The sequence below is a fragment of the Nilaparvata lugens genome, chromosome 1 (assembly GCF_014356525.2).
Source record: "Nilaparvata lugens isolate BPH chromosome 1, ASM1435652v1, whole genome shotgun sequence".
Classification (NCBI taxonomy): domain Eukaryota; kingdom Metazoa; phylum Arthropoda; class Insecta; order Hemiptera; family Delphacidae; genus Nilaparvata; species Nilaparvata lugens.
The window spans coordinates 30,527,037-30,553,886 of NC_052504.1; the positions used below are offsets into that span (position 1 = coordinate 30,527,037).

Sequence of the window (26,850 nt, forward strand, 5' to 3'; positions counted from 1 at the left end):
ATTTATGGCATTAACTTGCCATTTCATCACTCTATAACAAACATTTCATATAAAGAAAAATGATCAAAAATTATTGAAAGTAAAGTCTGTAAATTTAAATGCCGTTCAATTGTGCTGTCTCAGCCTTATGAATATTTAATTCAATTATGATTTAATCCTGATGCTTGTAAAACAATGTGGATTTTAATTTTTTTTTAATATTAAATATTGGAGCATATTATAATATTATTATAGTTTACGTAAGCGTATTAATTTTGATTGATTTTATGGCGGCTTATCATTCAAATTGCGAATTCGTTCTTGATGGCATTGATTAGCCTCTGCTCTGTCGTCATGGTTACCAACTAAAGACGGCGTAAAGTAAAAAGTAGGGTAACAGCAATCTATTCTAAAACCATGCTAATTACTTCATTTGTAATTAGGTAAATAACGATTTGATTGGATTAGAGTAAACTGTGCTGCTCCACGTTTATAATAACTCATAATGATTTGATAAGAATCATATAACTAAACGTATTCACTTTTTAAAAGTGATAAAGTTTTATAAGTAATAAAATGGATCCTACGCAACCAGAATTTAGTAGCTCGACGGCAGCATCTTCAGAGACCGAGGAGACAGAAGAGAAGACTGAAAAATCTGCAGGTAATCAAATAATTAATGGTTTTATATAAAATAATTTTTTTTTATAAAATCAAGAATTCATCAATTTCAGCAGAATTCTATTTCTGTAAAGAGTTTGACCCATATTTTTTTCTGGTGTAAGTGCACGTCCAGTGCCAACATACCTATTATCAATTTTTGGTTGGGATCGATTTAGCATGTTATTTTGAGCACAAAATCACAAAAATTAAACGGCGCTTACTATTGTTTTTTAAATAAACTAAGTTCAAAGTAGCACAATTTTACATGCATTTAACCTATGAGTAGCAGCCATTTTGATGATTGAAATCATCAAATTATGATATTCCTAATCTGAGTTTTCCAAACCCAAAGCTTTTCCTAACCTAAGCTTTCCTAACATAAAGCTTTTCCTCACCTAAAGCTTTTCCTAACCTACAGCTTTTCCTAACCTTAGCTACTTATGGTGGCTAAAGTGCACGTCCAGTGCCAACATACCTGTCATCAAATTTTTGGTTGGGATCGACTTAGTATGTTATTTTGAGCACAAAAATTAAACGGCGATCACTATTGTTCTTAAAATAAACTAAGTTCAAAGTAGCAGAACTTTACATGCATTTAACCTATAAGTAGCAACCAACAGCATAAATGCATGTAAAATTGTGCTACTTTGAACTTAGTTTATTTAAAAAACAATAGTGAGCGCCGTTTAATTTTTGTGATTTTGTGCTCAAAATAACATACTAAATCAATCCCAACCAAATATTTGATAATAGGTATGTTGGCACTGGACTTGCACTTACACCACGAATAAGTTGGAATAAGTTGGAATCTACTATTGTGATAGGTTATACAAACTAATTACTCTATTCTTTTGCAGAATCTGAATCTGAACCAGAGATAATCAAGACTCCGTCTTTAGAATCTGTAATAGATGAAGAGGAGGTCAAAAAACTTGTGAGTATTATCTTTGATTATGGATACTATAATCAAAGGTATTATTGAATAAATATTGAAGCGTTGAACATTTTGGTACGGTATTAACATTTAAACAAATCTATAAAATCTAAAAATAAAAATTTTTATGGATCTTCCAATGTGCACAACCATGTTTGATAGAAACTATTATTATTTATATTTTGTAAAATTTGTATCTATGAATAGTATGAATACCTAATAATATTGAACACATTAGCTTCTGTTAATTGTCAATAAATAATGTTGTATTTCAATTTTTACAGGCAACACGATTTAAAAAAATAACTCAGCTATTTAATCTGAAGGAAAGTGATTGGAATAGCGAACATGACATGACTATATGGAACTTTTGCAAGGAAGACAACTCCTACGATAAAAGTAATGTACTGTGTGTATTTTTTTCCAAACATAATTTGATGGTGAAAATCGGCATTCCTAAGAATGTCAATTCCGATTTATTCTACTTCATAAAGAATACGCCTGGAACCCAAATAACAGTTGAAAATGTGTTGGATAGTGTGACGTTCGGGTCGGTTGGCGAGATAAAAGAGCAAACTATTCTGGATGTCACCAAATATGTCTACTCGCCGATGTTCTTTAATGCAACACATTGGCCAAACAGTATCCTTCCAATAATTCTATACTAAATTGAAATTATGTATTTATTTTTAGAACCTTCTCATTTTTTTTTCTTTTACAGGTGTTATAATATTGATTTTTCTCATTTTTTATTATAATCCACAAATTATACTCAATAACACTCATATTATTCAATTATTCAGATATTGCCATAAATGTTTTATTTTCCACAGATTTACTATAACAGTACCCTTGTGAAACTAATGTAATGCTCATATCAAAAGAGAAAACCTATTGGCTTTTTTGAAAACTCTTGATTAAAAAATTAATTAAGAATATCTAATATTTTTCGCTCGTATCTTATAAGACTAGTATCATAAGATGAATTATATATTGTGTCCAAACATCTTTCTAGATTAATGATTAAACTTTCTTGAAGTTAATCCTTAACCACGACCATAGGTGTAAAAAACGAATTCAGCTCTCGTTTGTATTCTTTCATAGAATACATAGACGATCTGACTTATAAATTCATGGGATTGACATCGATTTTTATGCCATTGGAGGCAAAAACCGTAAATCTGGAGCAGGCAACACGGGACAGGCAACTCATCAAGCGGATAGAAAGTGAGTATCTGCTTCTTTTTGCTGAATATGCTCTCATGAGTATTCACTTGTAAGTGGGTGAAGATATGATAAATTATGTGATGCTCTCAAATCCATGCGCTTGTCAGGATTAGAACCCACAACTGTACCAGCATCAGTTTGTCAAAGGTTGGTAACAAGCCTTATCCAACTGGACTACCGCAATTCACATTTATTTGTATGTCAATGAAGGGTGAAGTTAACCAAGATTGTTCTAATCGATTCGAGACTGAAAACAACACGATCAATGAATAATTGGTGATTGGTGAATCACTAATCAAATTTCTCCTGTGTTTCAAGTTTTGGAGTTTGGTAAATACATGGAAATGAGTTATTAGTTGAAGAGTGAAAACTGTATCAATTCTATTGAACGATAGTTAGTTAAGTCCTGAGAATGTCTCTTAATCTAGGATTTTGTTTCTCTTAGGTTGCGTTCTTGCATGGATTTGTAGAATACGCATGGCTATTGGTGACAAAGACCAGTCCTCTCCCACGGAGATGCTTGGGCTTATTGATGAAGTTGAATTCTGGAAATATCGCTGTAAGTAAATTTCATTTGCTTCAACCATATCATCATCATTGTCTGATACGAATTAAATAGGTACTGAATTTGTTTGATTCCATCATCCTTGAAATATGTATTGGGGTAAGACACTACTCCCATTCCATGTTAATGTTTAGAAAGCGAAAACGTTTCAATTAAATCAATCTCGATAAAAATTCTACTTTTTTCTTTCAGTAATATTTTCGATTTTGTGGTAAATTTGGAGTTTTATTATCATCCCTGATTCAAAACCTTCTAGTCAGAGTGTGTATCACAATTGACATCTGAAATCGAATTAATATCAGAGCATTTTTCATTGCTATACACTGACAAGATTCTCGATAGTATAATCTTCTTTTTTCAGTACGGTACTCATAATAATATGGAGTCCAACTTTGATTACCTTAGAATTTTCTCATCTAAAATCTCATAATCTCATTTGGTATGTAGGGTTGTAGGCTATTTACGTATTTGTAGTCGTTCAAACTGTAATTGTGAATAAATTGAAAATATCAATTTTTTTCAAACTTGTAACACGTGCTATCTTTTACAGTCAAAAACTTGAATTTGATTCGTGTTCAATTGGATAATGAAAATGTGCAGTTCTTGATAAAAATCCTAACCACAGCTCAATCACCAGACGTTCAACAATTGGAAAGTGTTTCTGACGATTTAGATGTGAGTTTGAATAATATAAGTCACATTTAATTATTTTCTTCTGTAATTATTGAATATCAACCATTAGTGACTTGATAGAGGAATGAAATTCTGAGACTGATACCTCAAAACCTTGAATATTCCACCTACGTTATCATAATTAAATACATTCCTTCAACTATTTTTATTAAATATCAAAAAGAATTTTGACTAGATTATTTCTATATACATAGAGTGTTCTATGTCGAAAATAATATTATATCAACATACTTACGGTTGTACCATTAATTTTGAAATATTAACATGTGTTGATGATATGACTAGCCCACTCTATATTGCAATTCACATTGTTGAAGAGTAATTTGAGTTCAATAATTCCAGGATGCATTGGATGAAGCTGTATCAAATTTCCAATTTTTGCATATTCTGGAAGAGTCGGCAAATGCTTTGATGGCTGTAGAGGATCCAAAAGATTTGATTCCGCTGCTTCCAAAAGCGTTCTTCAACATCAAGCTCATTCTTGAAAGCTCGCCTTATTATGATACCAGGTACATACATTATTTTATCGAATAGAAATTGAAATCAAAAAATTATGTAGAGGGTATCTACAGACTTTGAAATCCATATCAATAAAAATAATTGTTTTGACGGTATGCACATTGTTTTGCAATATATTTCAAAGAAATTGTTATTTCATTAAACTGGAAAATACACCACTTGCTGCATGAGTTCCACTTTCATAGAATAATCTCCTAAGCCTGCCGTTTCAGGAACAATAATGAGAGTTCCAGAATAATTTTGCTCATGATCAAACTACGTATTTATTGATAATTATTTCACTTTTTGTGTTAACGCCGTTTGAATATAATGGAGTTTGGCGCTGAGTAGTTTCCAATCTTCCCCGTCTAATGGCGCACTCTAGTGCTTAATTGTTTGTTTTGTAGTTTTCAAGTTCAGTCGGCTTGCATAACTGCCTCCGTTGACAGGACAGTTTGACTCGTTCATTAGTTGTTTGTATTTTTATCAGAAATTATCAATTGTAATTATGTGTCTCCGATCGTAGGGAGTAATAATTGATTTTAAAGTACATGTGAGAATTTGAGTATTTTTTATAGGTATTGAAAGTAGTAGTGAATTAATAGTAAAATTGAGAAGCAGAATTCCATACATGACTCAACAACTCTCTGCAGTGACTGGCTACACATAAATCATCAGATGTCAAGTGATTTATTTACATTTCTCTATCCCTTAATTCTTTCCTTTACCTTTTTACCACCCAAACCTATAGGTGAAAATCACTCTGACTTACAGTGTAGATCATCAGCCGGGGTAAGTTTTAATAATATAGATTTTCATTGCATCATGAATGGATTCATTAGTATTTTTCTGCCAGAATATATTGAATATTAAATCGAATAAAATTACAGTCCACTTAATCAGAAATTTGTATAATTTTTTTTTCACAATAATATTCAATTGTATTTACTGATTATTTGCTATGAATTAAAAACGTGATTAACCTTAGTATAAAATGTTCACGAACAGCGTTCTAATTTAATATATTTATCTGTTTCAGAGACAAAGCAATTGTGTTGTATTCTGCACTAAGTAATCTGATCATAGTTCAGTGCACCAAGTATGTCGATCTAAGCCTTGTCTTCGAAGGTAAATCGAGATCAGCAATTGCCATGTTGAAGAAATGCATTGATTGTTGCCAGAAATACAAGATTATTTACAAAAAGGTGAATGGAAAAATATAGTAAGGTCCACGTTTTGATGACAGTGAAGAAAGATAGGAGAACCACATTGCCGATTCTCTGCCTTGCCTCTTGCTACTGCCTTCTATTTATAGAGGATAGCTGATACCGGTATATCTGATGCAATATTAACTCTCCATTCTTGTTTTAAATGATCAAATATATTTTATTCGCCAAGAAAATACATTTATCAATCATAAAAAAATAAAAATCATAAAAAATATTTTGTTGATTAATTATATTTCAAAATTGTTAAAAACAATCTGGTAACGTTGCAGAGCTAGAAAAGGATAGCGCTATCTGCTTTGTTGAATGATAGACAAGGATAGCAACACCAATGCTAATCAAATACTGCCATTATAACGTGGACCTCACCATAGACGAGATGTTACAATATAAAGTTTTTCAGCAATTCAACATTAATTTGTTGAACCTAGCCTACTCTTATTCAGGATTTATAGATTATTATTGAAGTTGAAATGGTGTCTTCCTCTATTCAAACAAGTATTTTAAATAGGGAGTAAATGAAAGAATAAAGGAGTTGTATATAGCTGTGGGAGCTTCCTTCATCTATAGGGACTGTCGAACCAAATGTTACTGTTAAATGTACTGTTGTTTCCCCCCGCGAATCTTACCTTGCCGATATGTAGTTTCAAGGACATGTAGGCAGAGCTAGAGGACGAGTACTGTAATTTTACTCATTGTTTTCTATCTCTATTTGCAGGCTCAGGCGATATACAAAAATAATAATAAAGAGCATTGCGTTATCAATGAAAATGATGAAGAGTTGATTTTTAATCAAGTCAATACTTTTATTCAAAGATGCAAGGATGTACTTGAAATTTGTGATTGCATGATCACTTTTGCAAGGTTCGTTTTTCGTTTCTTATATTTGCAAAGAAGTGTGTTGTTTGCTTAGCTTCACCCCTAGACCACGCACCAGCATTACGAGTTAATTACATAGTTATTTGAACTAGTTATGAATTACCTCTCTTTGAAGTTTCTTACTATCCAATTATCACCATAAATGAAGATGAATTGATTTATCTTTTTCATCATATTTTTTATATTCTCAGTTTGGATTCTAAGATATTGTATGGTTTATTTTCTTAATTATAAATCTGATAATGAATTCATATCACATAGTGCTATTTTCTATTATAGCTCGTTCAATATTTCTCATGGCATTATTTGAGTTATTGTAGTTCAAAGGAGTCAACCGAACTTTCAACTCTGTAGATGTTTTTGAAACTCAGTATCAATAATAAAACTCTCTAATTACTTACTAATTCTGAATGATTCCCATATTTTTGTTAGTGCATTTGAAAAATTCCACCGTCAAAATTTCAAATTATGCAATCTTCAAACTATCTTATTCATATCTTTTTACTTTTTTACAATTTCTATTAATCCTCTCATAACCTAATTTTGTTTCATATATTCTCTCATTCACAGATTGGACGAGACAGTGAACATGCCAAAACCGGAATTCGGCCTCACCAAAGGTATAGAGCTAGAAAAAATATGTGAAAAAGTGGAAACAGACTTTATTAATTGTTTGTCTGTGACTGAGAAGGTTCAAGATACCATACTAGATGTGCGATCTTCCGTCTGGTATGAAGAGATATTAAGGTATTGATATTGCTTTTTCATTTCACTAAGCTCATAAATCATAAAAAATGCTATACTAGAATAGCTAAGAACAATATCACTATAAAGACAAATATTTGTATATTAGTTTTTTATGGCTATTCTTGCTATTCTTTACATTATATACATGTGTACAATACACAAAATAGAGCTGAACATTATATAATGACTCTCATTAGTAGATTATTCGAACAAAAACCAGATTGTATTGGAAGGGAATTTTATAACAGGTTAACACAACTCCTTAAAAGTAATGATGACTGAAGATCTACAAAAAACATTTGAAAAATCGTTAGTTGATTATTTTGTAGTGTACAAAAGTTCCTTCCAAACCAAGATTTGATTTACTTAGTGTTGAATTATGAAGAATTTTCAGTAGTTACGAATGTATTTGAAGGACTGAGCACTCTTCAATCTCTGTACCAGTATTCGAAGCAGCCCAACTTGTATCCCATATTCGAGCAGAAAACAGTGGAAGTTTACAAAATGTACATTGAAGAGATACAAGACGCTCGCAATGACCTTGTGCAGGCAAAACGCCAGCATCCATCCGGTCTGCCCAAGTACGCAGGGAGGGCTCTTGTCGCTCGTTTGAAGCGCAAACGAATGGAAAACTTATTCAAGCAGCTTGAAGAATGCCAGTGGATGATCCGTGTACCCTTAGCTGATGAGGTTCACATGCAATATCAAAAACTCCTCATATCTGTTGACGATGTTATCAGACACTATCACAAGAGGTGGATAGAATCTCTACGAAAAATGAAGAATATCAAATCGAAACTACATCGTAACCTGATCATCAGATCAGCTCACAAACCTGGATATCTTGAAAATAATATCGATAGAAAGCTGATGAGTATTTATCATGAAGCTTTCCTTTGGATGAAACTTGAAATCCGAATTCCGGTTGAAATCGACATGATATTGGCACTTTATACGAATCTGAGAGTGTTGAAAGGTGGAGTCACAAACATAGTCATACATTACAATCGCATACTGCAATCTCTTTCCGACCAAGAGCGTGTCCTGTTCCGTGAAATGCTCAATGAAGTTGACCAGATAATCAAGCCTGGCATCACCAAATACGACTGGGAGCTTGATGAGGAGGCATCGCATTTGTACGTTTCACAGTGCTTGAGGTCTCTTGAGCACATGCAAGAGTTTGTAGACTCATATAAATCGTGCAATCTAGAAGTCGTCAGTTTATGTGAGAAAATATGCAGTTCTCGAATGCTTGATATTCCAGTATCACGCATCTATGAGCTCAGGGTAGTTCAGCAAAAAATCAGTGCTAAAAGAAAACATTGTGCCAGATACATAGTTAACCTGTACAATAAAATTTTGAAAATGCTACAAATCATATTTGAAGAATTTGTTCCACATTTATCCAGAATGGAAGTTCACTTGAGAAATTATTTCCAAAAAGTTGACAGCGTTGTTCAAGAGTCTCTTGTGGTTTGCGTCCGAGAGTCTTTGAAAAATATGTTCAGAGTTCTCCACGGCGACGGTATTGGTGGTCCAATGATTCATATCAATGTGATAGCTAGTTTGAAAAATAGAGAAATCACATTCTCACCCAGTATGATCGGGTTGATTGTGATTTTTTCCAATGTACTCAATGATATGGTGTTAGTCATGAACTTGATTCCTCGCTTGACCGAGAATTTCCGATTGAAGCAGCAGGTGAAAAGTTTGCCTTATGCAGCAGTGATTGCTAAGGATGCAGAGTGCATTGAAATTCAGCACTTGATTGAACAAGAGCTTGTCGCTTGCTTCAGTAAAATGAAAGAGTTTGTTAAATCGTGGAAGATTTATAGGACAATTTGGGAGAAGGAGAAGAAGCTGTTTCTTGAAAAGTATGAGCATCGAAGACCGAAAGCTGAATGCTTCAATCGGGATATTGGACGGTACTCGGTTCTGATTCAGTCAGTTGAACAAATTGAACCACGCTGCGCTCAACAGTTTCTCATGATCAACTGCGATAATATCAAGGATACTATAATCAAACATTGCAAATATTGGCAATTTTGTTTGATTCAGCTTCTATCTCGAATCTTGAACTTTCAGATTGAAGACTTGTATCGATATACAATTGAAAATGCTCACAGACTAACATTCGAGCCGAAAAATTCGATAGAGCTCCATGAGTACGCCAAACTCCTTGAAATGCTTACCGAGGAATCAACAAGAAAAGAGAGCCAATTTTCGTCAATCAAAGATAAGATCGATATATTTCACAAGTATGAGTTCACAGTAAATCCCAATATAATTGAACGTGAAGCTGGTCTACAGAGTCAATGGTCCAAGTACTTGACGCTGTTGCATGAGTGTGGCGAAAATGTGGTTCTATCTAATGAGACATTCAAGACAACTCTAATCGGAAGAGCTGACAACTTGAAGAAAGATGTGAAATCTCTGCTGTCTGAATTCAATGCAGCAGGCCCATTCACCTCAGCTCTCAAAACAAGTGAAGCTATTGAACGTTTGAAAGACTTTCGCTCCAAATTGGAGGCTTTCAAAAGTCTACAAAAAGATGTAAAAAATGAGTTCATCTCTTTTGTTATGGACTATTATGATATTCCAGAATTGGAATCTCTCGAGAAAGACTTGAATATTCTCGAAGTTGTTTTGAAATTAGCCGATAAATGGGATAAATCGTTGGAAAAAAATAAAGCACAAAATTTCTGGCAGCTGGATGTGGATAAATTTGAAATGTATGCTCAAGGAATTTATCGACAACTCAATAATTTATTCAAAGAACTCAGAGATAAAAATTGGGAAATAATCGATTTTACACGGAGAAGAGTTGATTTTTTTATAAAATTGGTCCCACTAATGAATGATTTGAAAAATAAAGCCTTGAAAGAAAGACATTGGAATAGAATTCGCCAAGATATCGGCCATGACTTTGATGAAAACTCGGATGAGTTCACCTTGGAAATTATACAAAAATACAACATGCACTTACATGCTGACAAAATCTATGATATTTCTGACTCAGCTACGAGAGAATTACAAATTGAGAATAATATGAAAGCTATTACTGAAGCATGGGATAATATTTCGATTGACACAGTGCAGCATAAGGATTTGTTTCGTATTGTTAGTATTGATGATATTTTCAATATTTTGGAAGAGCATTTAGTGTCAATTGCTGCTATGAAAGCCACCAGGTTTGTGGAACCATTTTTCGAAGATGTCGACCATTGGGAAAGAACGCTATCTCTGGTTTTGGAAATATTTGATGGCATTTTGAATGTGCAACGGAAGTATTTATACCTTGAAAATATATTCTCAGGAGAAGACATACGAAGTCATTTGCCAAAAGAGACTGCTGAATTCGATGCTTGTCTAAACGAATGGCGTTCCATAACAAAGAAGATAAGAAAAGATCGTTTGGCTCTGGCTGCTTGTAAACAAGTCGGATTACTGAAAGCACTACAACGACTTGATGCAGGTCTGGAAAATATACAGAAAGCTTTGGAAGCATATTTGGAAACCAAACGTAATGTATTTCCACGATTCTATTTCATTTCAAATGATGATCTCCTAGAAATATTGGGTAGTTCTAGAAAACCAGAACAGGTTCAGCCTCATTTGAAAAAGTGTTTTGACAACATCACAAAACTAAGAATATCAAAAATAGCAGCTCAAAAACATGATTCTAACTCTCAAAAGTTCGAAGCTACTGGAATGTTCTCAGCAGATGGTGAACTAGTAGAATTCAGTAAGCCTGTTCTTCTGGAGGGCTCCGTTGAATTATGGCTTTGTGCCATTGAGACAGTGATGAGATTGTCTCTGCGAGATCAATTGAAACAAGTGCGTTTAGCTCTTAGAAAGAATCTGGCAAAGAGAGATAAGTGGATTAAAGAATATCCAGGTCAATTGTGTATCACTTCAAGTCAGATTCAATGGACAATGGACTGCACCAGATCGTTGATGGCATGCAAAGTCGTTGATAGTAAGCTACCTTTGAAAAAACTCAAGAAAAAACAGAATAAAGTCTTGGCTACTTATTCAGAAGCTATTCGCGGGAACCTGACAAAGTTGCAAAGATTGAAAGTAGTATCTTTAGTGACAATTGAGATCCATGCCCGAGATGTTATAGAAAAAATGTATAAAGCAAATTGTAAAGACATTACAGCTTTTGAATGGCTTGCACAGCTACGCTTCTACTGGGATCGTGATGTGGATGACTGTATTGTTCGGCAGACAAACACCAAGTTTTCATATGGATATGAGTATCTCGGTAACTCTGGGAGACTAGTGATTACGCCACTCACCGATCGGTGCTATATCACTTTGACCACTGCTCTGCACTTGCACAGAGGCGGAAGTCCCAAAGGACCGGCTGGGACGGGCAAAACTGAAACAGTCAAAGACTTGGGAAAAGCACTTGCTAATTACGTCATCGTTATAAACTGTTCTGAAGGCTTAGACTTCAAAAGTATGGGACACATGTTCTCAGGCTTTGCCCAGTCGGGTGCATGGGGTTGTTTCGATGAGTTCAATAGAATCAATGTTGAAGTGCTGTCTGTAGTTGCACAACAAATACTCAGTGTGTTGACAGCTCTGACTCAAGGAGTCAAGATGTTCACATTCGAAGGTAAACAACTGAAACTGAATCCCACTTGTGGCATTTTCATCACAATGAATCCAGGATACGCAGGTAGAACAGAATTGCCTGATAACTTGAAATCGATGTTTCGACCGATATCTATGATGGTGCCTGATTGCATGCTGATTGCCGAAATCACACTTTTTGGAGAGGGATTTAGAGATTGTCGAGCTCTCGCCAAAAAAGTCGACTCATTGTTCTCTCTTGCCAGGCAGCAGCTGAGTAAACAAGATCACTATGATTTTGGACTTCGCGGTATGGTCTCTCTCTTGAGGTACGCTGGGCGAAAAAGGAGATTGCTTTCAAATATACCAGATGATAGTGTTATGCTTTTGGCAATAAGAGACATGAATGTTGCAAAGTTGGCATCTGATGATTTGCCCCTCTTCAATGGCATTACCAAGGATTTGTTCCCAGGAATTGAGTTGCCTGCTATTGATTATCAAACGATTGTGAAGGAGATTCAAAAAGAATTGATCAGTCAATCTCTACAGGACATACAAATAGCTACTTCAAAAGTTATCCAGTTGTATGAAACAAAAATGTCTCGTCATTCAGTGATGCTGGTTGGAAAGACTGGTACAGCTAAAAGCACCACATGGAAAGTTCTCAGAAACATATTGACCTATTTGAAGAAAGAGAATGTGAGTGGATTTGAGTCAGTCACCGAGTATCCTATCAACCCGAAAGCATTGGGTTTGGGTGAGTTGTATGGAGAATTCAATGTAGCTGGTGAATGGACTGACGGGGTGCTGTCATCCATCATGAGGAAAGTGTGCTCTGATGAGGGCACCGATGAGAAGTGGATCCTCTTTGACGGACCAGTTGATGCGGTCTGGATAGAAAACATGAACAGTGTAATGGATGACAACAAAGTGTTAACATTGATCAACAGTGAACGAATCACAATGCCTGAACAAGTTTCTCTCCTTTTCGAAGTGGAAGATCTGTCGGTTGCTTCTCCTGCTACCGTGTCTAGATGTGGAATGGTTTACAATGACTATAAAGATTTTGGATGGGAACCTTATGTTAACTCTTGGTTGGAATATCAAACTCCATGTAAAGAGTACAAAACGTGTATGAAAGCCCACATCGATCGTTATTTGCAACGTTTATTGGACTTTGTACGTTTACAATGTGAACTCCTCATTCCTGTTCCAGAGATTTGTGTTGTGAAATCGTTATGCAACCTCTTGTCTAGTCTTGCAACTGCTGAAAATGGTTTGAATTTGAAAAAGTATGATCTAAGTAATTTTGAAACATACTCAAAATTGTGGTTTTTGTTCTGTTTGACTTGGTCAGTTTGTGCAGTAGTCAATGAGGATGGTCGGAAAAAGATAGATGGATTCATTCGAGATTTGGAAGGGGTTTATCCGATGAAAGATACAATTTATGAGTATTATGTTGATGTTGACAGTTGTACTTTCAAGCACTGGGAGAATCTATTACCGACTGATTGGAAGTTGAATTCTGAATTACCATTCTATAAAATTATAGTACCTACTGTTGATACATTGCGCTATCAATTTCTGGCAGGCGTTCTCATTCGAAACAATCATCCAGTTCTACTGGTGGGTGCAGTTGGCACAGGGAAAACACAATCAGCGTTGTCCTGTGTGGAAGGATTGGACAGCAGTAAGTACTCACTCTTCACAATCAACATGTCTGCACAGACATCTTCAAAAAGTATTCAAGATGCTATAGAGAGCAAAGTTGAAAAAAGGACGAAAGGAGTGTATACGCCGATAGGAAACAAGACAATGATAACATTCATGGATGATTTGAATATGCCAGTAAAAGAGATTTTTGGCGCTCAGCCGCCTCTTGAGCTAATAAGACAATGGATTGACTATGGCTTCTGGTATGATAGACAGAAGCAGTTTTTGAAGCACATTAGAAACTTGCAGCTGATAGGTGCGATGGGCCCCCCGGGCGGAGGCCGCAACCACATCAGCAACCGCCTCCTCAGCCGCTTCTCGGTCATCAACCTCGCATTTCCAAATGAGTCGGACATTTGTCTCATCTTTGGCACCATGTTACAACAACATACGACTACTTTCGATGACTCTGTCAGACAACTGTGGAGGAGTACAACCGATGTAACAGTCAAGTTATACATGGATGTCAGTAGTAAAATGCTCCCCACACCTACGAAAATGCATTACCTTTTCAATATAAGAGATATTTCGAAAATATTTCAGGGACTTCTTAGAAGCACGACAGACCACCAGAATTCAAGAACTAGTTTTCTAAGATTGTGGATTCACGAAACATTCCGAGTGTTTGGTGATCGACTCAACAATGAATCCGACAAAGAGTGGCTAGTAGAACAAGTGAATTTGAGATTGGGAAGGCATTTGGATCTGACATTGCATGGTCTTTGTCCTGGAAAGGAACTACCAATATTTGCAAACTTCCTCAATCCGTATCAGATGTATGAAGATATCCATGATATGCAGAAATTGAGACTTTTCCTTGAAGAAAAAATGGAAGAGTATAACATGTCTCCTGGCAAGGTTAAAGTGGATCTTGTACTTTTCAAGGATGCAATCGATCACATTTGCCGAATTTCGAGAGTGATTTCGCAGCCGCGAGGCAACATGCTGCTGGTGGGCACAGGCGGAAGTGGCCGACAGTCCCTGTCACACATCGCTGCACATCTCTGCGACTACATCACTTTCCAGATCCACACTTCCAAATCATATAAACTGCACGACTTCAAGGAAGATCTCAAATCACTCTACTACACAGCTGGTGTAAAAGACACGCCAACATCGTTTCTGTTTGTTGATAATCAAATTTCAGAAGAAACGTTCCTAGAAATAATAAATAATGTTTTGAGCACAGGAGAAGTCTCAAATCTATACAAACCGGAAGAGTTTGAAGACTTGAAAACGTTGCTGACTGAACCTGCAAAAAAAGCTGGTAAATATTCTGAACAGATTTATGGATTTTTCATTGAAAGAGTAAGAGCCAATCTCCACATAATAGTTTGCTTGAGTCCAATTGGAGAAGAATTCAGATCACGTCTGATGCAATGCCCATCACTAGTCAATTGTACAACTATTAACTGGATTATTGACTGGCCCAGAGATGCTCTTTTGGAAGTTGCTGAAAAATTTTTGACTACAGTAGATTTGTGCACGACGATAAACGGGTTACCAAGAGTAGAAGATCCCACGGAAAACATTGTTATGACCAGACAAGAGCGTTTGCAAAAATCCATTTCGAATGTGATGGCTGAAATGCACGTGTTAGTTTCGCATTACTCGAGGAAAATGCTCGCCAAATACAAGAGATACAACTATGTGACGCCGACCAACTACCTGGGGCTTCTGTCGCGCTACATCGCGATGCTCTACATCAAACGGGAGGAGGTGGCCGAGAAGGCCAACAAGCTGCGCAACGGTGTGTGGAAAATCGATGAGACTCGGGTCAAAGTGGAGGAGATGTCGATTGAACTGGAAAAGTCGACTGTGCAGGTTGATCAGCTGACTGTGGAATGCGACGGGTTCCTGGTGATGCTGCGCAACCAGAAGAAGACAGCTGACGACCAGCAGAGGGCGGTGACGGCGCGGAGTGTGCGCATCAAGGAGGAGGAGAAGGCGTGCCGGCTGCTGGCCGATGTGGCCCTCGCTGATCTGCAGGAGGCCATGCCGGCACTCGAAGAGGCCATTCAGGCTCTCGAAGCGCTCAACAAAAAAGACATCACTGAGATTCGCTCCTACGGCCGACCTCCAGCCAAAGTAGAAATGGTCATGGAAGCAGTCATGATTCTGAAACAAGTGGAGCCAACATGGGCGGAAGCCAAACGACAATTGGGAGATGTTAATTTCCTCAATCAGGTGTGTGTGCTATCGAATTCAATTATTTTGCTTTCATTATGTTGTGATAAAATGAAAACAATAATAATTATACTATGGAAATATAAAAAAAAACTATAGAAAATGTGAAATTGCCTAATAAAATTGAAATATGTATTTATTTTTTAAGGGAAAATAATATATTGAAAATAATTTTTCTCGAGGATGAGTATAGCTGGTCACATTATTGTGGGAAAATTTGCCTTTCAATAGTATTCATGCACATTATCTTTGGTTCGAAATATCACCTCATAAAATTAATATGTACTTCTGGAAATAGATTTACAACATTTTGAAACGGAAACTTCCTATAAATACTTACAAAAAATACAATTTTTCCTGCTTGTAAAAATTTTGATTTACTTGAAACTGAACGTTTTTAGTGTATGTGAATGTGAATCTATAATCGTAATTCAATTCTATTCGAATGAAATTCATATTTCTATTTCATTATTTAAAAAAAACCGATGTAACATTATTTTGAATTTGGTATTGAAAATGATTAACATCTATCATTAAAATTAATATTTGCTAGTCAATATTATATTTGACATCAATTATCACAATAACACAAAAAATATTTCCACTTTACAGCTGAAAGAGTTCGATAAGGATCACATATCAGATCGCACATTGAAGAAAATTGCTGTATATACTTCGAACGAGGAATTTGAGCCAGAAAAAGTTGGCATTGTCTCAGCGGCAGCAAAATCACTCTGCTTGTGGGTGAGAGCCATTGAAAAATATGGAAAAATTTACAGGTACTTTACAATGCCCATTATCTCTCATATCAAATTATTTATCTTTCATATAACATTCCGATTTCGTACACAAATTACACAATATAAAAATGAATGACTATCAAAAAAAATTATATCAATGAATATTACACTCACATCAATATTGAAAGAATTGATTTATCAAGGACTATTGCATTTTTCATTAGCAATTAGCAACCAACATAATAATTATAGAGACCAGTTTCAATCATAGTAGATCTAGATGAATATTGTGGAACAGACTTATTCAACTAAAACTTGAATAACTAAAATTCAACCAAACTTATTTCAGTAAAACCATAGAAAAATAAAAACTATTGTATCCTCTTTATGGAATATCGTCAGAAACACCCAAAGTTCAGTCCCAAAATGTTCGTGAACTCTATCGTCCTCTTATGTACCGTAATTTTCATATTTCAATCCGTCACTGACCGCAGCATTTTGTAAATTATTTTCTAAATTTGTAAATTTAGAAAAATTGTAAATTATTGTAAAATAATTCAAATTTTAAAAAAATTACTGACGATTGTTTTCTTATAAATTGTGATATTTTTCTTGATAGAATCGTTGCTCCGAAGAAGTTGAAGCTGGATGAAGCGCTGGCATCTCTGAACGAGAAGCAGTCAGCGCTGGCAGAAGCAATGGCCAAGCTCGACGACCTGCATAAGCTCATAGAAAAATTGAAACAGGACTATGACGAGAGAATGGCCGTCAAAGAAGAATTGAGGAAAAAGGTAAACATCACATTTATGAACCATAAAACTAAATCAAGAATTAATTCTAGACTTATTTGTCAATTAATCGGACTGTAGATCAGTATAGCGTATTTCAAGAAACTAACCGGAAGCAAGCTGGGACATCAGTGAGTCAGCTGGAATGGTGGCCCGGCTGGCGACCCTATTTTAAGGCTGTGCAAAGGCTAAAAATTAACGTTCTATAAGTGATCAAATATTCGATTATATATCAAATATTTTCGATTTGTATGTCATCAAGCTATCAAAATGAAAAAGTTTTCTCAGGAAAACATTTTTTCCGATCATTTTACTTTTTGAAATATGAGCGTATAAGTTTAAATTTTTGGGACAGAACATTTCAAATTCGGAAGAGATTAATCCATGAAATTTAGAGGATTGATTCTTTATGCTATTATTGATCTAGTAAAACAATTTTTACCAAAAATGACCAAAAATAACTCAACAAAAAGTTATTTTTGTTAGATTTTTAGTAAATCGAATAACTTTATCAAAAATTGATATTTTCAGAAAATTTTTGTTTTACTAGATCAATAATAGCATAAAGAATCAATCCTCTAAATCTCATGGATTAATCTCTTACCGAATTTGAAATGTTCTGCCCCAAAAATTTAAACTTTAGACGCTCATATCTCAAAAAGTAAAATGATCGGAAAAAAATGTTTTCCTGAGAAAAATTTTTCATTTTGATAGCTTGATGATATACAAATTGAAAATATTTGGAAAATATCACTAGTAGAAAGTTTATTTTTAGTCTTTGCACAGCCTTAATTGGTGCAGTAAGAACTTATGCCCCTTGACTCGCTCGGAGTCAAGATAACCGAGCCTGGTGGCTTTATGTGATATGGACCTTAATCAGAATCTCTATTTTTTCAGGCAGAGCTTCTGAAGCTGAAATTGGAACGGGCCGCAATGCTTGTTGACGGCTTATCTGGAGAGAAAACTCGTTGGATAGAAAACGTAGCAACACTCGATGAAAGGTTTGAACTGTTGATCGGCGACTGTCTTCTGTGCACTGGATTCCTCACCTACTGCGGCCCATTCATGTCTCAATACAGAGAGAAACTGATGGCCAGATGGAGATCTTCCATAGTAGAAGAAGAATTGAATTTATCTGCGGACTTGGACCTCGTTGACTTCCTGAGCGACCAAGCTACAATCCAAGAGTGGAATATTGCTGGGCTGCCAACTGACATGTTTAGCACAGAAAATGGTCTAATCATTTTCAAATGTGCTTGCTGGCCCTTGATAATAGATCCTCAGGGACAAGCGTTGAAATGGTTGAAAAATATGGAGAAAGGGCTAATAGTAATAGATTCATCCTATCCAAACATTGCTAAACTTCTAGAGGATGCAATAGTTATGGGTAACTCGGTTCTTATCCAAAATGTAGGTGAGATTCTTGATTCTGCTCTCCGTCCCGTTCTCAATAGACACCTTACTGAAAGTAATGGAAGAACTTTCATCAATTTCGGGGATCGTTTAATAAATTATAATAGAAATTTCAGGCTGTTTTTGGTAACAAAATTAGCAAATCCTCATTTTCCTCCTGAGGTTTGTACCTATGTTGGTCTCGTTAATTTCACAATCAAGGAGGAAGGCTTGGAAGCACAATTACTTGGTATCGTCGTTCGCAAAGAAAAACCAAAATTAGAAGAAGATAAAACATTATTAGTTCAAAACATCACCTCAGGAAAGCGAATGCTGATTGAATTGGAAGATGAACTGTTGAGATTACTGAATGAGAGTGAGGGTTCACTACTTGACAATCTTGAATTGATAAATACATTGCAAACTTCCAAGGAGACGTCAACTTCCATCAAGGAGCAACTGATTAATAATCTGGAAAACGAAATAAAAATTGATACGGCACGAGAGGGTTACAGAGAGTGTGCTAATAGAGCGTCTATTCTGTTCTTTGTTTTGAACGATATGTCGAAAATAGATCCAATGTATCAGTTTTCTCTTGATTGGTATTTGACCCTGTTCTCTCTATCCATTGACAAAAGTACCAAGTCTGAGAGTCTTTCGGAGAGACTGAGGCACCTCAATGACTACCACACATATGCTGTGTACCGCAATGCATGCAGGGCACTCTTTGAAAAACATAAATTGTTGTTTTCTTTCCATACTTGTGTGAAGATTCTGGAATCAGCAAATAAAATAATTGCTACCGATTACGAGTATCTGCTGAAGGGAGGAGTGGTGTTGAACAGGGAAGGCCAGGCTGAAAATCCTTGTCCTAGCTGGATGGGTGACACGGAGTGGGACAATATAGCAGAGCTAGACAAATTGCCTGGATTTCACGGAGTGGTTGGTTCGTTTGAACAGTATTCGCGAGAATGGAAGGAATGGTTCTTGTCGACTGAGCCTGAGCGGCGGCCACTGGTTGGAGAGTGGCAAAATGTCTGCAAAGAGTTTCAGCGCATGCTGTTTGTCAGAGCGCTGCGCTGCGATCGCCTCACTTTCTGTATTTCTTCTTTTGTGGCTTCAACCCTTGGCGAACGATTCATCGAACCTCCCGTGCTCGACATAAAGTCAGTTGTGGATGACTCCAACTACAAAACACCGCTTGTGTTTGTGCTGTCCCCGGGTGCTGACCCGGCTCCTGCTCTCATCACTCTAACCGAGAAGTTCAACATGACCAATCGCTTCCACTATCTCTCTCTCGGTCAAGGCCAAGCTCCCATTGCCACTGCATTGATAGAAGCTGGCCTCATAAAAGGAGACTGGATTTTCCTTGCCAATTGCCACCTTTCGTTGTCTTGGATGCCCAAACTGGACAAAATAATTGAAAACATATCTCAAAATACGCGTGCCAATAAGGATTTTCGTTTGTGGCTGAGTTCAAGCCCTCACCCCGAATTCCCAATATCGATTCTACAAAACTCATTGAAAATGACTACAGAACCTCCTAAAGGTATCAAAGCTAACATGAAACGACTATATCAAAACATTTCTGATGCTCAGTTCCAAAGCTGCTCTGATCAGAGTAAATACAAAAAACTACTCTACGCCCTATGCTTCTTCCATTCGATACTGATTGAGAGGAAGAAATTTCAACAGCTTGGATGGAACATTATTTACAGTTTTAATGACTCGGACTTTGAAGTCTCTGAAAACCTACTGTCGATTTATTTGGACGAGTATCCCGAATCCACTCCGTTCGATGCTCTCAAGTATTTGATTGCTGGCGTGAATTATGGCGGCCACGTAACCGATGACTGGGACAGAAGATTGCTAACCAGTTATATAAACCAGTATTTCTGCGAGGAAACAATCAGTGTCCCATTCCACAGGCTTTCTGAACTGGGCACGTACTATGTACCAAAAGACGGCTCCCTTCAATCCTACAAAGATTTCGTTGTAACAATTCCAAACATCGATCAACCTCAGGTGTTTGGTCAGCATACCAATGCAGATATCACCAGTCTCATAATAGAAACAAAACTGACCTGTGAATTGCTCATGTCTCTGCAAGTGCAGTCCGTATCCAAGTCTTCAGAGAACGTTGAAGAATCTGTGATGCGGTTGGCTAACGATATAATGTCAAAAGTACCGGATGACATTAATTACGAAACAACCATTAAAAATATCGGCGCTGTTAAGACACCTCTACAAGTTGTCCTTCTGCAAGAAGTTCAACGTTACAATGTTCTCCTGAATGTGATAAAGTCGTCACTAGACGACGTAATCAGAGGAATTCAGGGCTTTGTGCTCATGTCGCCCGAATTGGAAGCGGTTTTCAACGCTTTGAATGAGGGTCGAGTCCCCCTGACTTGGCAGAAAGCCTACTCTTCTTTGAAGAACTTGGGCTCCTGGGTGAGAGATTTGATACTACGAGTACAGCATTTCACATTGTGGGCCAATACATTGCGTCCTCCATTACTATTCTGGCTGTCCGCTTACACTTATCCGAACGGATTTCTCACCGCTGTATTACAGGTAAGCATAGCAGAACCCTCATATCTATCAGTTTTAATGATAATGTCTGAATCAAAATTGTAAAAAATGTAAGTCCGGACTTCTCTCAAGCTAAATTAACTTCATATCCTCATATTTTAACCCACTCTCCACTTGGTACATTTTATAAATTAATATTTAAATAAACAATTAGTTTGTTATAAATTTGCTTGGTGAAGTAGTTTATGTGAAGGTTTCTAAAGTGATATCAATTACATTAATCACCTTGTCAGTGTCAGCGATTTTACAACTTATTGCCTTTAGATCATTAAAACCTGTATCATATTAAACAAGAATATTACTAACATTGAGTGATTGATTCAAATCTGATGCGTTTTCGGGTTTTAGAATTTACAATAAATTATTGAGAACAGAGAAAATTATTTTGAACAGAATTATGGTATCTTGGGAGAAGCATCCATTCAAAAAATTATAATGTTCTCATGCCTTAGTTTTATCATTACGTAGATGTTATATACCAATTTAAATGTTCTATAATGTAGGGGAAAAGCTTACACACTTTATAAATACAATAATTGCAAGTGCTCGCAGTACCTCTAGTGTGAAAGTAATTTTTCATGAATATATTACAGGACTTCTAATCTCAATAAAACTCACTCAGTGATCATCAAGTGTCAAGCAAAGCACTGAAATAATTCATTTTAATAATTCTGGCTGTAAATTATTAAACTCAACAGTCAAACAGTGCTATAACATATTCCGTGTCGTACTTAATTTTTCAGTGGTATGACGTATTCTTGAAAATTCAAGACTTGCCTTATCCTAAAAATGTTTTTGAAAATTATTTTTCAGACTTCAGCCAGACAGCTTTCGGTTTCCATCGACGTCTTGAGTTGGGAATTCATTCCTCAGGCGATCCCTGAACATGATATCACGATAGCTCCAAAAGTAAGTTATCTTCCCTCCTCATCAAGCTCAACTTTCAAGCAGAAACCTGTTTTTCCATCTTATGATCAACATGGAAAATCAATCAAAATTTATATCTTTTCATTCACACTAGCAATATACAGAGTGAGTCATATCCCATATCTTATATGCAAGATATAATTTAATTTTTAAGATTATAATTTAATAATTTGTTTTGCGGGAACCCTTCAATGATTGAAGTTTTAGTTTTCAAGGAAATGAGAGGTTGTAACTCCAATATCTTAAATGTAAACACCCGCCATTGTGTGGTACATCAATTCAAAGGTCTTTCTAAAACAAGAAAGATGACATAAATAAAAATGTTCTATGATACTTTTATCCAAAATGGCGGCTGATTAAAGTTTTTGTTTTTAAAGAAATGATTGATAAAGTTCAATCAGCCGCCATTTTGGATACAAATACCATAGAACATTTCTATTGATGTCATCTTTCTTGTTTCAAAAAGACCTTTAAAATGATGAACCACACAATGGGTGTTTACATTTAAAATATTCGAGTTACATTCCCTAAGTCATCCCCTTATGAGGGGTTGAAGTTCAGTTGTACGTCAAAAGGTAGAGTATTCGACAAATAACGTATCCTGAAAGTTACAGTATTATATCTACAATAGTCTCAATCTTATTGACGGGTTCCCACACATATGACTCACTATTTATACTACAGTATTAACTATTCAAGATAGAGCATTTTCACTGTCAGATTTGTTTTGCTAAATGAACTTGCTCCAATCAAATTAAAATGAAAACTTGATTCAATTCCAATAAAGTTTAATTCATTTGCTCAATATTATTCCAATGCTTTTTAAAACTCGGCATTATTAATTCAAGAAACACCTTATCATTTTGATATTTCCAATTTATTTATTTTCAATAAAAATGAAATTGAATTCTTGGCAGACAAACATCTACATTATTCAGATCTAAGATCAGTAATATCAACATTTCCATTGATATGTAGTATGAGCATATCCTTTCTTATCTAATGTATCCTCTCAAAGTGGAAAATTACAATGTGCTTTCGTTTTCTATTGAAGGAAGGAGTTCTAATTCGCGGTATGTTCTTGGAGGGTGCTGGATGGGATAATAAGAATTTGTGTCTCGCAGAACCGAAGCCACTGCAGTTGATTGTTCAAATGCCTGTCACCCTGTTCCGACCATGTGAACAGACAAAACTCAGAACAAAAGGTAGCCTATTTTGTCAATAATTTCCCCAATTGCTTCAAATACTGACTTGAAGAAATTCTTCTCTCCTTCTTATTTGATTTGTGATTCAATCGGCCTTTCCAAAATAAGATTAGAATAGACTTTTATTTCATGAAGACACTTATAAAATACAATAGATTTTTTACATTTTCACCAATTAAATAATAATAAAAAGTATTGTAGCATCAAGAAAAATAACAATATTTTTGTTATAGCAATACTATAATGAAAGTCTCTATAAATAGAAAATCGTACATTGAAGCTCTTTAACTTGATTATTTTTATCCAAATGACAAATGTTACTGAATTAACTCAATTATTATAAAGAAGACACAGTACAGAGAACCTCTCAAATCATACCAGATTTCAATATTTACAATGGTAATATACTAAGCAATTATGTATTTCCAAATCATTCTTCATCTACAGAAGATATGAAATGACTGGGGTATCTCATTACATCATAAGGCATCATATTATTTGAAGAAGTTGCTCCAAAATAATGAGCTCTGAAATGCAAGTATGAATAAAAAACTGGAATTATCAAATTCTACATACTGTACTCCAATTGGAAATGATTCTCATTATGAGGCGTCATATTTGTGGGAGTTACTAGCTATATTCCAAAATAATTAGCTATAATATGCAGGTATGAATAAAAACCATGACTTATAAAATTTTACATACTGTACTCCAACTGGAAGTAATTCTCACAAAAATATTGATTTTGACATTGTTCTCTCTTCAATAGGCTTGTACGTTTGTCCAACCTACTACTTCCCATTGAGGTGCGGCTCTCAAGGAAGGGAATCTTTCGTCATTGCCGTCGATCTGAAGAGCGGGGAGGAATCAGCCGACCATTGGGTCAAGCGGGCCACTGCTCTACTTCTGAGTCTATCCTCATAAACGTCAATTAATGTGAATCGTTTGAATATTGATATTTTTGATAGTGTTTAACAGTTGAATTTTCATTACAATCATAAATAATATTTGCAATCTCTGCATTTACAATATATTTTATAACAGTTATTTTAGATTTATATATTTTTCTCAATAAAATATGTTCATAAAATTACTTTTCTGTTGTTGGTTTCCAGTTTAAAAATTGCAAATTGAGGTTTGCACTATCAACTGATTGGAAAAAGCTGTAAATGAAATCTAAAAATATTCTTCGATATCTTCAACGATTATTGTGTTAATCTCTTAAAATTATCATGAATGGAATATGAGGATCGGTATTTTAAATACTTCATTTATCGCATTATTGTAACTTCTATCAATATTATTAGCTGTGCCGGTGTAGATAGCAATCAATTTCCAATTCTATCTCCAAGATTCAAGTATTGGATTTTCAATTCAACAGTAACTATTGAAACTCTTTGAATAGCCTACCTGTCATTACAATTACGTTCTATTGAGTCATTGCTGTGGTCATAATAATTCATGTTTTATCACTTGTCACCAATACTGTTCTTGTATATTAAGCTACACACTTTAATGAACTCATTAATAGTCGCAATTATTGTTCCAACTCATGCCAAATAAAGACGCCATCCCATTCAATTACATTCCAGTGAGCTTCGTGTAGTCTTCAAGTGATTAGTAGCAGGCCTCACTAACATCAGCTTCCGTTGCAAAGGCTGGGTTCAATTGCAGCGTTTGTCGAACATGGAAAAGACATGAGAAGGAAACTGCCAGTATAAGTTAGGTTGAACGATGCATTGAAGCTGCGGTGGAGGAGGTGGCGTTTTCCCAGGCGTCTGTTTCACAACTGGCGGGACAATGGCTGACATAAATCACAACCGAGGTTTGGCGCAACCGGTTGGACTTAGTTTTCGCGGGCTGTGTTTGTTTATTGCCGGCTCCTTACTCCGATGCCCTCCTCTCTCCCACACCCTGTAGCATGGCGCAAGCGCGTGGGAACCGAATGTGCCACTGTAATTAATAACTAAGATAACAGAAGATAATTTCTCCTCCCCCATCCTCATCACTACACTACACTCTTTGAACAAATGAAGAAGGTCGTATGAAAAATGTCGCAAGTCTCCACTGCATCTAATTGAATCTTCTGTTGCTTACAGTGGAGAAAAATGTTAACGTGATGATGGGAACTGAAATGTCGTTATTAAAATATCATTTACGAGCCTTCTTTCATGTTATAAGAGGGGAACAATTGACAGTAGCCGTGGCCTACAACTGTTACCCTTATGGTAATGGTAAAAAAATGATTGAACTTGATGAGGGCGTGTTCTACTTGAATCCGTCAACCAAAGTAAAACTTAATAATGAGAGTACCTATTTAAGAGTTCACTTACACTTGGAGAAAAGTATTCATATAGATCATAAAACTCTATTATATTAATCGAATACTATATATTATTATAATATGTGGCATATAAATGTCTTAATTTTTGGGTTTTTCACGCGTTCATGGTATATTCATGCTGATACATGGTAAATTTCTTTTGAAATAACTAATCACAACTCTAGTCTACTTCATCCTAACAAGTTATTTGAGCCAAGTTGAGACTCACCTCTCCCCATTGAGAAGTTGCTGCAGACCCTAGAAACTCTCTTATGGTAAAAAATCAATTTGTTTATCGAATTCCTTACATAATGTATCCAGTAATTATAACTAGGAAATGAAACACAAGGCATTGAGAAACAAAAATAGAAGTCTTACAACAAATAAAGAATAAGATGAAAGCTAACAACAGAAAAAAATAGTAATTAAAATAACTTTTAGAATTTGAGAAATGTGATCTCTCACTGAACAACAAAAAACGTCCGAAGTCGACCGCCTCCGGAAGAAGACCGAATAGCCACTCTCTGATCAATCTACCCCTGCAGGGTACGATTGGCAAGATCTTACATTGTCAGGCAAATTATTGAAGAATTTTGGACCTAAGAACAAGAAAGATTTTTGGAACATGGCGGATCTTGGTCTTGGCAATTGAGCTCTATTACCATGTCGTGATGAAGATCGAATAGTATTCACAACTAGATAGAATGCCGCTCTAGTTCGGGAATCCACCTTATAAATGACGGAATGCCAGTGATCCAATCCTTCACAATCTAATTTCTCATCTATATTAGACTAGGGATATGAAACCCTTCGAATTGGAATTATCTCTGGAGAACACTTGAATCCTTCTTTGAATTATAAGTTGGATAGCTCTTCAGTTTTGATTCCGTCTGATATTGAACTTGAAATTGAAATTTATTCCTCCAAAAAATCCATTACAATATAGGCCTACAATATATTACTGGAAATAGTGAAAAAATATTGTTTTAAA

General features: G+C 35.7%; 1 protein-coding gene across 1 annotated transcript; it reads left to right on the forward strand.

The window, feature by feature from the left end:
- Nucleotides 1-294: 294 nt before the first annotated feature.
- Nucleotides 295-25,972, forward strand: LOC111057713 (dynein heavy chain 2, axonemal). The gene is made up of 17 exons (XM_039421491.1): nt 295-643; nt 1,500-1,576; nt 1,861-2,218; nt 2,639-2,803; nt 3,249-3,362; nt 3,919-4,043; nt 4,404-4,570; nt 5,599-5,764; nt 6,504-6,649; nt 7,235-7,411; nt 7,741-15,892; nt 16,505-16,671; nt 17,252-17,423; nt 18,318-21,386; nt 22,218-22,313; nt 23,386-23,536; nt 24,306-25,972. The coding sequence occupies exons 1-17, from the start codon at nt 556-558 to the stop codon at nt 24,458-24,460; spliced, it is 13,545 nt and encodes a 4,514-aa protein (XP_039277425.1). The 5' UTR covers nt 295-555; the 3' UTR covers nt 24,461-25,972.
- The last annotated feature ends 878 nt before the right edge of the window (nt 25,973-26,850 follow it).

What these genes read in the sequence shown, in the direction of transcription:
- LOC111057713 (XM_039421491.1), top strand. Translation starts at nt 556, where the DNA reads ATGGATCCTACGCAACCAGAATTTAGTAGCTCGACGGCAGCATCTTCA. An exon ending in TGCAACACATTGGCCAAACA is followed by an intron (nt 2,219 to 2,638) that starts GTATCCTTCCAA and finishes CCACGACCATAG; the next exon opens with GTGTAAAAAACGAATTCAGC. An exon ending in TGGTATGAAGAGATATTAAG is followed by an intron (nt 7,412 to 7,740) that starts GTATTGATATTG and finishes ATTATTTTGTAG; the next exon opens with TGTACAAAAGTTCCTTCCAA.